Raw genomic sequence first — 17,420 nt, 5'->3', positions numbered from 1 at the left:
AATGTGTTGTGTATGAGGTGAAGGGCTCACCCAAACAAAAGAAGTTCTATTCCTAGGGGTGATGGCAACCAAACTCTTATCAACGGTTTGCCTTTGTGTTGTGTATGAGGTGAAGGGCTCAGCCAAACAAAAAAGTTCTATCCTAGGAGTGATGGCAACCAAACTCCTATCAAGGGTTTGCCTTTTCACCAATCCTAGAGCATGAGCCTTAGTATGTGGCATATTATTGCAAACATTGACTCTTCCAACAAAATCATTGATCTATATAATGGTAATTGATAAAAGATAGCCACAAGATCCTTACCTCTGCAAGTCTTACTCTATTTTCTTTCCTGAGATGTTGTACATGATGGTTGATTGATTGGAGTTGTTGTATGCTGTCCTCTGGAATGGTTTATTAAGAAACAGAACAAAAATAAATTAAAGTACTATTAGTAACCTTGTCCAGGAATTAAAATTCAAACAATATTGTCCAAGCTTATTAAGTGTATGTTGAAACACTATTTGCAAACTTTAAAGTCAAGAGAAACCACCTGTGTTTTATTTTTAAGCATATCACAAAATAATTCTTTTAACAGTCATGATCTCTCGATTCCACAGATGGACTCCACCAGGCTTGTACACATTCTGGCACATATTTTGAAATCAGATTGAACTTAGACCATGGTCAAACTAGAAATAAGGGAAGCCAAAAACATTGAAATTTTGCTTACATTGTACGTTCCTAATGTTTACTGTGCTCTTTCCCAATTCTTTTAAGGTAAAGATAACTTATCTTATTTATCATTCCCAGACAGTTAAAAATGATCAATGAACCTCTACTAAATTAGAAATTGATGTCACTATTGTCTATCCAAAGTTAAACTACAACTTTAGACCAGAGTTAAACCTGACTTCATAAGACAGACTGCTTTGTTTGCTGGCCACTCTCAAAATAAAAAAAAAGTAAGATTGAAAGAAATGTTACGAAAACATGAAGAAACCCTGACAGACTTCATTCTTCGGATGCTTCACAATTTTCATTATCCACAATCAAGCAAAGACAGTATATTGCAGTTCAAAACATTAATGCCCCAGAATCTGTGTGGGTGACTAATTCACAACATTACGGTTAAGGAATTTATGTCAATTACCCCCTTAACAATCATAGTTGAGCCTTTAAGTGACATATTCATATTGTATTGGAATCATTACATTATATTTAAGTCACAAAATCATATGATTCACATAAAATATCTAAATGGAAGTTTTATCCTTGGTTTTTTACTAAAAAAATATCCTTTTCAAGAATTCAAATAAAATGTTTTCAATTAAAAACACCTAAATGACACTGTAGTATACCAGGTAATGTCTCAGCAGTGTCTATACCAAAAATTATAACACTCACATTTTTATTTCAGATATTCAATATTCTTAAAATCATCACTTATCAATATCTGTTATATAATTACAGACATTGGAAAAACAGATAAAGTATAAACCAGCTCATGATTAATAGATGGAATGAAACATAAAAAACATCAAAATGAAATGATAAAACCAAAACAATTTTATTTTACTAACATAAAGTCTGACATCATTATGGATATGGATCAAGATTTTTTTTCTAAAGATCATACATTGTTTTAAGAAAGTGTGTGTTGTTTCTTGAAAGTAGAGCATATAATGTTCAAACAAAACATATATTCACATGTATAATTCAAAACAACCCCTCTTCTGGAAAAAAAAACATGAAAATTTATATTCATTGCAACGAATACTGTTGACAAAAGCTCCAAAGTAGACTTTAAAATAGACACGAACGCTGTCTCCAAAAAAGCTTTACTCAAAGGAATTAGCTTTTTTACATCCTGTTATCCAACATCCCTGATCCCTGTGCCTACATTTTGAGTAGAGTCTTGACATATCCTATTTCATTGAATGAATACATGATGTGAATTTCATCCATCCTCATACATCTAACAGCATCAAGACTTGCTAATAGATCTATCTTATTTTCAACATAAGAGGGCAGCATACGATTTCATGAATGGAGATTTATTCAACAAGTGCTACACAAGATCACAGATCAAAGAAGTTTAGTGGGAATTTTCTCTAACTAGGAAGATAATTGATTAGATCTGTTCATTCACTACTCTCAATTGATAAATAGTTTTTAAATTTAAATTTAAATCAAGATGGACAAAAAAATAATTAGTATAATTACAAAACAAAAACTTGTATATTCGATTTACTGGAATGTTTATTTTGATCGGATCCCCAATTCAAAAAGTAAATTCATATATTTCTACTTTTTTATATAAAATCATTTCTCAATCAAAGAATGGGCTGAAATTTCAGGATATGATCTTTGAATATAAAAGTCTGATATAAAATAACAATTTTTTTAAGTGTTCAAAGGGTCTTGTTTAAAATAAAAGCAGGAACACAACTTATTGGGAGCTTGGTACTAATTCATTTACAATATGATTTTTCAAATAGAATATAGACCTGTAATATATATGTTAGCAAGATTGGATTGGTATATGATACTAAAGCATGCTTCACATTATCAACCGTGAACTAAAGCTTAAGATGAACTTTATTAAGAGCCATCCATGATCCAATAAAGTAATTTCATGAATCTAATATGATAATCAACTTTATATCAATTTCATTTAATTTCTTTACTCTATCACAACTAGCTTCATCTTCAAAATTAATGTTTTTTCACAGAGTATACAAATGTTTTGGGACAGATGCAATTATAAAATAAAATGGCAAAGGATAACATTCCCATTTTTTCTTGATGCAAAATTGCAACACATGAATGTCAAATATGCACTTAGCTTTAGCTATCAATTGCAGGGTCATTTTTAGCTCTTCACAATTTTGTTTTTAATTGAGAAACTACTTGAGAACATATCTTGCATCCCAAGACACTTATTCTTGGTGATTCATTCTAAAAAACTGCATTATATGCCCAGGACCTTTTTTAAATATCTGTGATGTGTCTTTGAAAAGAAAATCCGCAGCCCAGTCATTTAGGATTTGTGAATATCTCATGCAAGCTGGTAAGTTCAACCTATTATTTAGCCTGTAATTCTTGCAACATTTGTGTTGCTAGTACTTTATTTGCATATTCTTAGTGTATGTTGTTTATCAATGGTAGACACAAGCAGCATAAAAACTTTGCATAAACTACCTAAGATTTTGTTATAGGACTCAATTGTAGTGAGATATTCAGACAGAAACTTCTCTGAATATGCACTTTGCCATTTTTTTTTACATTCACATCCTTCACAAAATTTCTGCATCTCCTGTGAAAATCATGCTTTTAAAATTGATTGATCCTACCTAAGACAGGTTCTAGAGTTCCTCTGTATTCTCGATGTCGGATGTAATCTTCTTCATCCTCGTCTTCTTCATCTTCTGAGCAACTGCTCTCACTTAATCCTTGATCTGCTGACCAATCAAAATTGATTTCAGATTTTAAATATATAGTCCAGAGCAGCATAATAAACATATGAATAGAGGTTTGTCGGATGTCTTGGTGTCACTCTATCTTGATATCTGGGTACAGTGTCAGAGACCCATCAGCAACTGGGCACCGACAAGCTGTCATTCTTTTGGTTTATTTTTATTAATTCCAAAGCCAATTCGTCCAATTGCCAACTCATCTCCTATCATTTAGTCTCCCATCAGTTCATCCAATATCCACATGGTCTAACTGCCTTTTGGTCCACTCACCGAGACAAAATGGTCATAGATGAACTAGTGATTAGATGAAGTGATGATTGGACCAAATGGTTGTTAGATGAAATGTTGATAGATGGGATGGCATTAGATGAAATGAAGGTAGACCATGTGGTGAGTGGACGAATTGACAATTGACAATTCTCTTATTATCAACCAGTGCTTCATGGTCAATTAAAATGAAGGATTTCACTGAAATGGACAGCCAGAGCTGATGGCTTAATCAGCGCAGACAGCTTTCGTGAAACAGAGCCTGAGTTACCTTGTCATGATAAAAAAGAATCACTCACAAAAGGTAAGGGATTCTTACACATACCCTACTAAAAGGAAAATTCAGGTAAGTGGATGAATAGAGCCACTGATTAAGAGCTGCTAAGTAATATACACTTTGGTAGTACGGACCGATCGTGAGATCACCCTAGATGCCATACTGAGCATCACAATGTGATGTCAATGAACAGGGTCAGGTTAGCTAGCTTCAGAGATGCCAACTTTTGGAAATTATTCTTAGAGGAAGAAAGCACATGTGCTCAGGCCTTGTGGCCAAGATCCAGCTCCAGGCAACTAGATGCTCTCTGGTTTAATCTGAGCCTTATTACCCAGAAGGTGGAAATGTTTTAAAAAATCAAACAGTTTCCACAAATTAGCATAAACATTACAGAAATATGTGAAACATGGATTTCTGTATGATTTTCAAAATAAATACATATTATTTGGAAAGGATTCAGGTGGTGATCGTAAGGACGGGAGTTAAGACTCATTTTCAGGAGCTTTACGATGGAATCGGGAGTGTAGGCATCTCTGTAGCTTAGAGTCATTCATCAAATAGGAACGCTGTAGTTCTTATCTACCCTACCTGATTTGTGTATCTCTCTCATCACTTCACCCAAAATAGATAAAATTATCATTCTAATAAAAAGTACAATAAATACCGACCTGGTGAGATTTGGCCAAACTTGGTGTGTTTACCAAGCTTTCTAGGAGACAGCATCCTCGGACTATCATCATCGTCTGCCTCCATGTAACTCACTACGTCACGTAACATCTGGATATCGTCCTCTGTATTCACAAGTTGAATAGATACACAGGCAAGGAAATCAGTTTGCATAAAAGCATCTCTCCATACAAGTTCTACATCGTTAATACCATTTTTTTTAACCCCATTTACACAAATGATGAGTAACATGATAAAAATGATTGTTTAAATCCAATCTTAAGACTGAGGACAAGTAAATCAAACATCTTCATGAACATAGATTTAGTTTTTTGACATTCAAATCTTTTTCTCTTTTTTTTCGATTTCCTAGCACAAAACTTTTATTGTATTTTGCTAGGCAAGTCGGAGTGCCGCAAGCATCAAGAGAAAAAGTACTAGTAAGTAGTAGTAGATACACAAGGTAGAGATTTTAAAAACTATCCATCGATGCTCTAGGATAATACATTAGCTTAACAAATTTGGTGTTTCCATTGTAGCTCAAAACCTAAGAGACGTTGCATGTCACTGTCTGAGTGCAGCATTGAAATGCATAAGATTCCAATTCCAGTCTTGGGACCTGAAATGCACATCATTCAGAAATCACTAGTTCTACAGCTAGCTTATTTCCAGGTGTGAAGCATTCTAATAGGCATCTGTGAAACTATTCATTCCATTTGGGTAACTGGCAATAAACTTCAGCTTTAGAGCTCTTACCAATAGCGTTATTACTCTCATCCAGCTTGGTTGTTATAGTAGCTGTACTGAGTGTATAATGTCTCTTTATCTTACACGCCTTGCCTTCTACATGTTCCAGTCTTCTACTTCTTTGACTGCAATCTTCATTCAATGATTGCCTGCAAGAAGGAAATAAAAAAAGGAAAATATGTCATTATTATTATTATAGTTTGGTTTTACCTTTGCCTGAGATCTCTCTCCCGTACACAATGGATAGGGGGTAAGTTGGTGGACCATGCACCTACATGTAGGGCTTTACCCTTATACTCTCAAAAAATAGTGCAGAGGGTTCTTCTTGTGCAAAGAAGGCGACTCTTCTCTCCACTAAGTCCTCCATTTAACATCCTTTCCTAGGGACAGTGTTTTCCACTCTAATATTGTCTAAGTCTATGGTGAGGGGCATGTTAACCCAAAACACAGGCATCGGTCTGAGAGTGCTCTCATAGCAACATGACTACTTTACATGAAGTGGTTCTGGAAACAAGTTAAAGGGATGAAGATAAGGACGCTAGCGAGGTGATGTTCTAAACTGGTTTCCTAAACTGGTTTAAGGGATGCAAGTTCAAGAAAGTATACTGAGAACAAGGTCATGTTGGTGGGTGCCTATTCTTCTTGTATGTCTGATAAAGATGTGTGCCTCTCCATCACACTGAAGGGGTATATTGCAAAAGAAATGTGGTCTACTGTGATCTACCAAAAGCAAGTTTTACTTTCTGGATTTGAGTGTGGACTGAAATTCAAAGAAATATCTAAAGCAGTATCAGAAGAAAAGGAAAACAATTTGTCCCACTTCAGTACTAAGAACTATTATTAACATGAACAGCTCCAATATAAAATGATTTACTTTTAGGCAACATGTTCTGCTTACAAAAAACACAACTTATTCCAGATAAATTTACAAATTCTAATATTGCTACAGGTTTGAAACCAACAATCGGTAGTTGTTTAAAAGTTGTGAACATCAATGCCTGACTTTATGAATGATTAGACTATTAAGTGTGAACTTTGACATCAGTTGTTTTCCTGACTTCTGAACAGACCAGTTTTTTTTTACTAAGTGTAAAAAAAAGTGTGAATTCCAGAAAAAACAGCAAATACATATCTGCATTAAAAAGTTTTAAGAATTGAAAAAAAAATGTTAAATTTCAAATTCAGCTGATGAGATAAGTAATAAGTGAGAATCCCACATTGCTTGTCATAATCCATATATTTGTAAAGTATTCCAAATATTTGTAAGGTCTTATGTAACTTTATGAAGAGCTTTATAACCAACCATCCTGTTGATGTAGGTAATCAGTAAAGGATTAAATAGTTTACCAAAGTTCATTCAACTAATGTATCACATCCTAGTATACAAGAAGGTAGAGTGAATGTAAGCATTGACTATGAGAGTGTTGGAAATGAAGATATGAACATTGAATTCTAATGACTCATTCTAAACACATGATTAAACTACCAGCAAGTTTTAAGGTATGTGTGTATTAAGTTTCAAGTGTTTCTAAAAAGAAAAAAATACTATTGAATGACAAAAGAGATGCAATCACAATCCAATCCATGATTAAGAATTTAAGTCCCTATTTCATTTAATCCAATTTCTTTAATTGATTCAGGTCAACACAAAATTACAACAAAAATAGGCCTAAACTTAACTTGCCATTTCTTTTTTTAATACTGGTTGTGGGGGAGAGAGGGGGTTTAACCGTAATCTCTGTAATTTTCCACCATTTTTACAGTTGATATGATAAATTATAAGATTTATACTACCCATGATTTCACGGTAGAATTTGTTTTGTCTTTTGATTCACCAGTACCATGGGAAAGAATATTTACAATTTTATCTTATCCTTTGAAAAAGGGAATGGGGAAAATTTTTATTTTCCCTTTAGGCCTCTAGCAGATCATGATACTAAAACCACAACAAAACATGATACGTAAATATAAGCTATAATGGCTTACTCAAACTATGCATTTAAAATCAATAATCAGGATATACCACTTTTATTTCTCAATATACATACATCAGGATGACATCTATTAACAAATAGTTATATTACAACAGTCATTATAATACATGTATGAGTACATTGTTACGGGGGTGGATAGAGCAATATTGTAACATGGACCTACGGTTGTACTGAAGTGCTTGATAAAACCACTGTTTGTATCAAAATTCTTGGGGACCAGGTGGACATCTGTAATGTACTAACAATTAGTGGTGTTATCCACTCAAAAGAAAGGTGTAGGTGCCAAAGCACAGGATAAAACAATAGAAATCCAAAGCTCATTTTCCATGCCACGCCAATTTGTTGCTCACCAAGGCAAGAAGCTTTGATAATGATGTAAAATCAATGACAACTATACACCACACAGAATGGCATAGTGAAGCTTAGACAGCTTGTATAGATGAATCATTGTTAGACTTCAAAGCTAATGATTTATTGGAGATAATGCCACTAGAATTATTGTAGAGATGTTGTGGCAGAGTGGTTAAGTCTACAGACCATGGCCCAGGAGGTCCAGGGTTCAAATCCCACCTCAGAATATGCTTAAAATTACATATAATAATTTAATCAAGAATTTCATTGATTTAAGTAATTGATATTTTAAAGCCCTTTCACAAAAATCATGATATATAGCTTCCAAAATAAATATCTTAAGATGATTTATTTTACTCATTTTGCAAAATAAGGGAAGAAAAACAGCTTGAAAGATGAATAATAATGTGAATAATACATATGTAAATCTAATTTCCTGTAGACAAGTGCCTTGTTCAGCCCAAAGTTTCCTATCTTCATTGATGCTATTAAAAAAACAGCTATTTTTGACAAGTGCAATATTCCAAATTATTTCAATCTCTTGGAAGGTCTCCATCTATAAGTAAATATCACATAATGAAATGAAAGTGCAAAAGACTTTGCGTGGGAATGAAATGTAATTTGAAACCTGATTGATCGATAGTATATAACAAATCCTGGTTATTGCATCAAGGATTTCAATTGTCATGGGGGGAGGAGTGTTCAGCAATAACATTGTAAAATGAGGGTAAACTAGCACAAGTTTTCATGTCTATCAATGTGACAAATAAAAATGATCTGAAATTATGGGTAGAAAACCACCTCTAACGTTTCAAAGCAAAGTTTGTAAAATGTCAGATGATATCTGCCTGAGCCAAGGCAGCGATGGCGTCTGCATGCATATCAATTTATGTGTGGTTGTCTGGTTGTAAAAGAAAGAGTGAGTTAGGGACATCGACTCTCGTTTGCATGGCGCTGAGTTGTGCATATAATTGTTTTGTGAAAAAGAAGCAAAACTGAAAATGTCATAACTTTCTTAATTTACATCTGATTTTGATGAAATTTTCAGTGTTATGCTTGTTGGATTTTTCTCCTTTTATTCAAATCAACATTTTGTTGGAGAAGACTTGCCCTTTAAATCACAAAAAAATGTCCAGACTTTTAAATTTCCGCCTAGATATCCAAGTGCAATGCATATATACCAATGTATAAAGCTATAATATAACCCTGTCCTTAGTGTGGACAAGGTATTCTCACCTTTTTATCAAATAGTTTTAATAGGTTAATATATTGTTATTTTTTTTCCTATTAAGATTTGTTAATTATTAAATTATTTTTAAATATATGAACTTGTTTATACAAACTAACCAGCTTTTTACTTTTATAGAAACTGGACTCGATAGACATTTGCACTTCTATGAATCCTTGCGCTAATTTTTTTTTCTAAATAAAACGTACTTGTCACAAGTGGGCAGCAGAGTAAATTGCTCCGCCAGCTAGTCAGTTTCAGATGTTAATTTTTCAGATACTATCCCAAGCCAGATAAATCAATAAGAGATGTCAGTGACTTGTGTTGGCAGTTATATTTAGATTTGTGATTCTTGTTTGTGATTTTTTTTCGCACAGCAAAAACATTAGGCTCTGACAAGTTTTTTTGTTTTATATAGCTTTGATAACTCTGCTTATCAAATCTCTTTACACTGTTTAGACCCCAAGAACACACCGCCGCTCAGACCATACACACAGGTCTGACCTGAGTCAGCTCAGCTAATGCTTTATGCTAAGCTCTGCCCACCAGCGGGCAAGAGACAGTACACGCCCGTCTCGATATGACAGCTTAAGCCATTGGTTTGTGGACTGGAATATCTTTATTTAAAGCTCACAAAATTCTGAAACAATTGTAAAGCTTAGAAAAATAAATCGAAAAAGACTCGTAAAACTAAGCTTACGGAAATAACATAGTATCATCTGCATTATGTATATCATTAGGACTTAAAGCAGTTACTTTTTTCAGGAATGACAAAACTGTTTATAAAAGATTTCATTTCAAATGGTATTTCTATAAAGTGGTACACACGCACAGAAAGCAGTGCAGTTAGTATCCTCAAGGATTGCATATGACAAACTTATTCTCTAAGATTCCTGCTCTATATGATCAAGGTATGCAAGAGCATTATGAATGTGACCTGTTACTCACAAACCCACAATAAGTCAACCAAATTAAATTTTGATATTTTGATTCAAGCTTGAAAAGGCACATCCTAAGCTTTGAAGTGATATTTAGCTTGTAAAAATTGCTCAACATTAAACCATGCAAGTACTTGGTTATATGTAGAAACAATTTAGTTGAGAGTTTCAAAGAATAAAGGAGAAGAAAGTTGTTTAATTCATGTCCACTCAAGAATGGGGTGTGCACATCGTGCAATCCCAGTGAAACATCCGAGCAGTCCCAAAAATGGTGTCAAAGAAACTCTTATATCTTGCCTTTTATAAATTTTGTAAATAATAAGAAATATTCTTACAAATAAGCTGATTTTCCGTATTTGTTTACCTATTGAGGACCAATTTACTATTATTTGCAGAAAACATTCCCTCATGAGTTATAGTTGGTTATCTTCCTCCAACCTATATGTTGCTGCCGTCATATCTAATTCTCTCCCTTGTGACATACAAAAATGCACATCCCTCCACGCATTAAAAAAACAATGTAAATCATTAAAATTCTGACTGTCATACAAGTAATTACACTGAATAACTTGATGTAAAATGTAATGATTCCATGAGCATTTGTTGATTTCACTCTATATGCATATAATGTATTCTGTTTTTACTATATTATGTGTTCCATAAATTGCTTTGCTATGATGTTGAGTTATTTTGTTAAACTGCAGGGCACCTTTGGAAAGCAGTTTTGCATAACTGAACAGGCCTACCCTGCAGTATAAAATAAATAAAACCAATAAATAAATAAATAGATAATGGTGAACAGCTAATTCTGTATTTCCCATCAGAATTCTACATGGATAAACCTGTTTTCATGGGCAATCAGCTGTCATATTCCCATCCTACATTATATGCCCCTTTGAAACCATCCTACAGAGTAATTGGACAAGAGAGCACTGTCGATTCAAATTTCAAAATAGAACATAAATAGATAGCATCTGAATTCCATCCCACTTAGACCAGTCTGTCCTGATTATTGAACCAGTTGATTAGACCGGAGGATGAGACCGGTGCTCACAGGATTGCATCATTACCACGAGGGGGTGGTTTCCATTATCAAGGGCAAATAAGAATGCTATGTCAACATCCACTGAGAGCTTGGGATGCGTTCAACTGACTCTCATTTCAAGCTAAAATTACAAACATTACAAACAACTTCCCCCAATATTAAAGAAGGTTATTTTTTTAGATCTATTGTTAAAGTGTTAACTTTCATTAATATTAAACAAGAGTCTACAATATTAAAATGTAATGCATAAAACATTATTCCAATTCAAGAGATTGTTCATTAACACCTTTATTTGAAGATAAACCTCAATGCACCATGCTGCTAAGTTTGACACAGGAAGTACATATTTTATAGGTCAAATTAAAGTGTGCGCAATGCATGTCTGAACTGTAAGCAGGCTGCTATAATGATTACCGTGATCAAAAACTCTAGTGTAATTAAAGGACTTTTAATACATGTGTTTCAAAGATTCTTTAAAATAAAACTTAGGAAAGTTCCATATTGTGAGAGCCTGTGAGACCAATAATAAAAATTTGCCCAAGAAATGGTCTAGGGATGAGGAATGGAAGGTCTGTTTATCTAACAAAGATATGAAATGATTACTAGACAATACAGCGATCAACCCACTGGACACAAGAGTATTTTAAAATCACATGTGATGTCCAATTAAACAGCAGAAACCCCTCTGCTTAGAGGAGTATTAACACTTATTTAAACTTTTTTTGTGTGTGGTTTCTCCTCCTACGGCTAGCCATCCCCCACACATTGTGAGATATGTAATGCCCCATAGGTTCAATATATTACTGTTCCAAAAACAGTGAGGGTATTGATTTTTAATGATTCTCAGTTAAAATGCTATCTTCAAGGCCAAATTTTGTTGATTACTTGACTCTGATTATTCTCAAAACCTAAATCATCAAAAGCTTTTTTTATGAAAAAATTAATTAATGGTAAGAACCAAGAATTATTTTGGGGGGCACACATTCCCTGTACAGAGCCCTGAATGACAGAAGCAAGATTTAGTCTAACGTAGCAACCAATGAAAGAGATATTCAAGCTTTTGCTCTCGTGTGAAATATTATGAAATGAAACTTTAAAATTTGAAACATCTACACAGATTTAGTAAGGGATTAATTGGATACTTTTATGAATCAGACAAAATGTATAAATTTGATATTTAGACCCTCTTAATTCATTCCAACATCTGTGTTAGCAAATACAATAATCAGGGCATGAAATAATCATCTGCAAATCCCTTTTGTCCACAGGTATTTTAATTGATATTTGCTAAGCTTGCTTTACCAGACTTTAGAATGGGTTTGACTCATTTACTTTTAAATATACAATAGAACTTAACTCCCACATAGGTGCACTGATGCAATTTTTTTTTCACAAATTCATGTTAAAAACATGCAGTGCATGTGTGTTAAGTAAAAAGGTGCTTGAGTTAGCACCTTTCTAGGTGCAGCAGACACATGGTATGTGACAAAATCACCATACTGCAATATTGCTTTGTGAGATATTCATCAGATTTCCAACAACAAAAACCTGAGTATTAAAGGGGGTACTCTCGCTTTAAAATGATATGAATTGAATAAATAGAGTAGGATTAAATCAAGCATATCACTGAAAAATTTCACTGATATCAGATTGATCATAATGGCATTTCAAAGATTAAGTTACCTGTTTTATGCAATATTTATGAAATTGTAATGATCAAGAGGACTATGTTTTATCCCTATTATTTTGTCACATTGAATGACGATTTCAGCAGACAGAATCAAACTTTAAGAGAAATACAGAGTAACACTAACAGAAGATGTAGCAATTGCCAACGCCCCCCCCCCCTTATCTCTTAAATGGTGGGGAAAAAAAGAGGAAGAAAAAGAAAATGAAAAAGTTTTGTAAATTCATATCACCATTATTAAATTGAGAAAACAATGTGACCTTTAAGTCTCCCCCCCTTCACCCCTCATCAAATAACCTGGTGCCATCCCCCCCCCCCCCCTGTTAACATGCCCACAAATAATTTGGAATAATACCAAAATTTAAAATTCCATAATATTTAAATTTTGGTTTTAAAAATCTGTTTTGCTTATTTAAATTTACCCTATTTTTCAACTTCTTTTTCAGGCTTGAGTCACCATTAACCTGAAATGACCCCAAACCACCTGTGGCCAATGAATATAAAATTACCCAGGATGAACCAAAAGTTCAAAGTGGTGAAATAGAAGATAGGATGAAATAGATTTGACTATCAGCACCAGATTTCTAGAATGAAACCAATATTCATGTATAGTGTCTTGTGCAGTATCATACCACAAATCACATATAGACACCACAAAACCAACAATAAGTCACAGTGGAAGGTTCTGTTAATAGCCAAAAGAGTAATATGGTCTTCAAAATTTAAAAGTAAAAATTAGTTTACCCGAAAGGGGAATGGTTTTCTTCATACATTCAAAATTTAAGCTGTAAAATTGAAAAAAAGACAAGATACAAGAGTTTCTCTGACACCATTTTTAGCAGCTTGGGTGTTTCACTGAGATTACACAGTGTGCACATCTCATATCTCTTCAAACCTTCTTTTCTCCTCGTTTTTAGAAACTCTCGCTGAACTTTTGCATTCAAACAGCTACTTATTGTTGACCAAAAGCTTAGGATATGCTTTTTCCAGTTCAAGGAAAATCTCAAAATTTATTTTGGGTGACTTATTGTTGGTTTTGGGGTGGCTGGTCACATTTGTTAAAGCAAACTTTAAGAATTAATGTAACAATATTTGGAACAATATTATCCATGGTGAGAATGAACCCTTGACATCTTTTTTGCATACTTGATGCATATTGAAGGAGATCTTTAAAAGAAATCTCATCCAAGAGTTTAAACTAAAGCAGATTAATGACATTAAATGATATTCTTGACTGAACAAAGTAATCTTATATTAACCAAACAGAAAATGAAAGAAAAAGATGAATTTCATTATTCCAAAAGCCCGAACTGTAGCATAGTGATTTTACGAACTGGCTCAAACCTCATCTAGTCTCCAAAACATGATTTTTTAGAAAATCATATTCAAAGTTTCAGCGTTTTGATGCACATGACTTTGCACTTTGAAAGAAACCAGAGCAATTATTAATATTAATTTAAAGCATGCATTTTATCCTTTTATAACATGCACAATTTTGTTGATCATTCAAATTCATTCTTTCAATATTAGAAATGGCAGGTATGCATTTCAGAAACTGCTAATTTTTACGAAAAACAGGGGTTTGGTCACTTTGTAAAATCATGCGTATCATGCTCACCATTAAATACCAAGTTTTTAGTGGCACAAACCATGCTTGTATGGAAAATCATTCAATGCATATGCGCAACATCTAGGTTGGGTAATTGACCTCTGCGCGCCATTATGGAGACTGCCACAGTCCAGAAAGAATGGTTTGTGCCACTTCATAAAATCAAAAGGAGGGGGACATGTCATTTCATGTGAATTTTCAATGTGCTCTTCTTCTTTAAATAATACCAATTATGGTATGACGCTTGGTCATTCTATAGAGTTACTGAAGGGTTTTTAGAATATGCAAAAACTAAATTTAGAAAATTTGACCAAAAATTACGTATGTGCCGGTTCGAAAAATCACTGACGTGTGAGCCCCAAAACACCTTTAATTACATGCTTAGATCTAGGGTGACAAGTGCTGTGTACCGAACTAAACCAGGAATATATATCCCAACAACAAAATATGTAACAACATACCTTTCAACATTCTTTGAAATACTACAAAACAAAAATGAAAATATCAGAGAAAGAAAATATTACACACATCACTGATTAATAATAGAAAATATCTAATGCAATATATTTGGAATAATCACTGCATATTCGTTGCAATTATTTTCCTCTTTATTTGCATTCCTGAGTTAATTATGCATGTGAGAAAGGTTGATAAAATATTTTATTCAGAAGTGAATGAATGATACTCTGCAGTTCACTTAATGGTGAGACAAAACAGATAATTCTCTGATCAAGGGAGTTTCCTACAAATCAACAATACACTGATTCTCATTTATGAAAGATGAACTTGATATAATTACAATACCCTTATGCATAATTAATTCATATAGAAGACATAGAGAATGATAAACATGTATAAGAGGGTTGCTGATTTTTACATTGTATATTTTCATATTTACTGTACACTTACCCCATTCTTTAGTGATAAAAAGTAAATTAATTATTATTCTAGTACAATTATGAATTATCCAAATGAGAAATTAAATGCTTATTTGAACATATAATGTTTGAGATTTGTGTCAAAATTGGCTTTCCATAGTTAAACCACATCTTTAGACCAGAGTTTAATTTAAGTTCAGAATATGGCCCTTTGTTAGAGGGAAGTGTGTTCAATGTCATTTTCCCTTGATAAAGTTCAAGTCCACCTCAGAAAAATTTTGATTTGAATCAATAGAGAAAAATCAGACAAGTACAATGCTGAAAATTTCATCAAAATCGGATGTAAAATCAGAAAGTTATGACATTTAAAAGATTCACTTATTTTTAACAAAATAGTTATTTTAGAAATTTTCAGTGTTATGCTTGATGATTTTTTCTCTTTATATTCAAATCAAGTTTTGTTGGGGGTGGACTTGTCCTTTAAACAGCAACATGGATTATGATTGAAAGCATGATTACAAGACACAGATATATCATGAGAAACAAAGGGTGTGTTCACTGTCCACTATGCCCGTTCGTAAAAGTAAACATCTTTCAAATCACGATTCAGAGGAAAATTTAAACATAAAAAAAGATGCATTTGAAAGCACGACCATCTCAAATTTACGACCTTGACCATCGCGATTGCTACATTGAACACATTTTGAAACGTCTTTAAATGTGCTCTCGCAGTGGAAGCCTACACATAACAGGTACCAGAACTGACATTTCTTGTGATGGGTCAAACTGAGCACTAAAGCTACGCTAACAAAAACAGGAAGATGATCAACATATAAACGGCTTTATATTTTCGACACTGAACGGTGCACCGTTGATCTTGTTCGTTTTTTTGGAATTGCATTTTCAATCATGATTCATGTTGCTGTTTAAATTTGAAAATCAACATTGAACACACCGTTAGCCGGTTTGGATTGAATGGGAGGGACAGACCGACCACCCACTGGTCATATCTTTATGGCTAACTCTTTGCTTGTATCCAATGGGGTAAACTCAGCAGACACCATGCACCAAATATCTCAACTATGAGATCCTGACAGTGTACTACATAACACGCATTCTTGGGATTCCTCTCGCAATACTTGATATGTGTATATGACTTCATTAATAACTGAGTGTCTGAGATGGATTTGTTCCCATTTCATTTTTTATGTTGATGTTTTTTTACTTTTTGTTAATTGTCTTATGAAGAGAAAAGGAGTACATCTCGTTGAAGCGTTAATAGTATTAGTAAACATATTTTTCATACAAATATTATACAAGTGGAGCGCCTCTGGCAGTCACACCTGCATTACGCGATTCAATCTAGCAGCAGTGCTGACTTTGACAAGGACTATAGAATAATCATTCACATGATGATAAACTAGGGCTTACTATGTTCACTGACCCTAAATTACATTTGACTTTGATCATGTGACTGAAGACTTGTGCAAGATTACCCCTATGTCCACATTTTATGAACTGGATCCATAAACTTTCAAGGTTACCATGGCAAAGTTCAACAAATACCCCAACACTCCAAAGATCATTGACCTTGGTCGTGTGACCTGAAACTCACAAAGGATGTTAAGTGATACTTGATTACTCATATGTCCTGGTTTCATGAACCAGATCCATAAACTTTCACAAATTTTGATGGAAATCAACAAATACCCCCAACATGGCCAAAGTTCATTGAGCCTAAATGACCTTTTGATCTTGGTCATGTGATCTGAAACTCAGGCAGGGTGTCCAGTAATACTTGATTACCATTGTGTACAAGTTTCATGAACTAGGTCCAAATAATTTCAAAGTTAGGATGACATTTCACAAACTTAACCTTCGGTAAGATTTTGATGTTGATTCCCCCAACATGGTCCAAGTTCATTGACACTAAATGACCTTTGACCTTGGTCATGTGACCTCAAACTGTGGCAGGATGTTCAGTAATTAGTAATACTTGATAATCATTATATCCAAGTTTCATGAACTAGGCCCATTTACTCTAAGTTATGATGACATATCAAAAACTTAACCTCAGGAAAAGATTTGATGTTGACGACGATGCCACCGGAAAAGTGGCGCCTATAATCTCGCTCTGCTATGCAGGCAAGACAAAAAATTACTATTCCTGTATGAATGAATGAATCAAACTATACTATCCCCATTCGGGAAATTTCCTTAAAATGACAGAATAATGAATAATTCCTTTCACACATAAAGAAATTATTTTATAAT

The 17,420-nt window shown here is 33.8% G+C and overlaps 1 protein-coding gene across 11 annotated transcripts in view; it reads right to left on the bottom strand.

Moving 5' to 3' along the window:
* The window catches only part of LOC121415035 (rho guanine nucleotide exchange factor 18-like), a 172,085-nt gene that overhangs the window by 127,907 nt on the left and 26,758 nt on the right, over window positions 1-17,420 (bottom strand). For 8 of the 11 annotated variants that reach the window (XM_041608095.1, XM_041608097.1, XM_041608100.1 and 5 more), the window contains exons 3-7: window positions 14,730-14,750; window positions 5,426-5,565; window positions 4,672-4,794; window positions 3,337-3,444; window positions 305-384 (exon numbers count right to left, since the gene is read on the bottom strand). In XM_041608095.1, the coding sequence (XP_041464029.1) occupies window positions 305-384; window positions 3,337-3,444; window positions 4,672-4,794; window positions 5,426-5,565; window positions 14,730-14,750 (472 nt within the window). The remainder of the gene's footprint in view (window positions 1-304; window positions 385-3,336; window positions 3,445-4,671; window positions 4,795-5,425; window positions 5,566-14,729; window positions 14,751-17,420) is intronic. The other 3 variants (XM_041608096.1, XM_041608098.1, XM_041608099.1) reach the window with 3 other exon arrangements.

The sequence above is a fragment of the Lytechinus variegatus genome, chromosome 5 (assembly GCF_018143015.1).
Source record: "Lytechinus variegatus isolate NC3 chromosome 5, Lvar_3.0, whole genome shotgun sequence".
In the NCBI taxonomy this organism is placed as follows: domain Eukaryota; kingdom Metazoa; phylum Echinodermata; class Echinoidea; order Temnopleuroida; family Toxopneustidae; genus Lytechinus; species Lytechinus variegatus.
The sequence above is the reverse complement of the archived record's forward strand: the minus strand, read 5'-3'. Positions and strand labels throughout refer to the sequence as shown.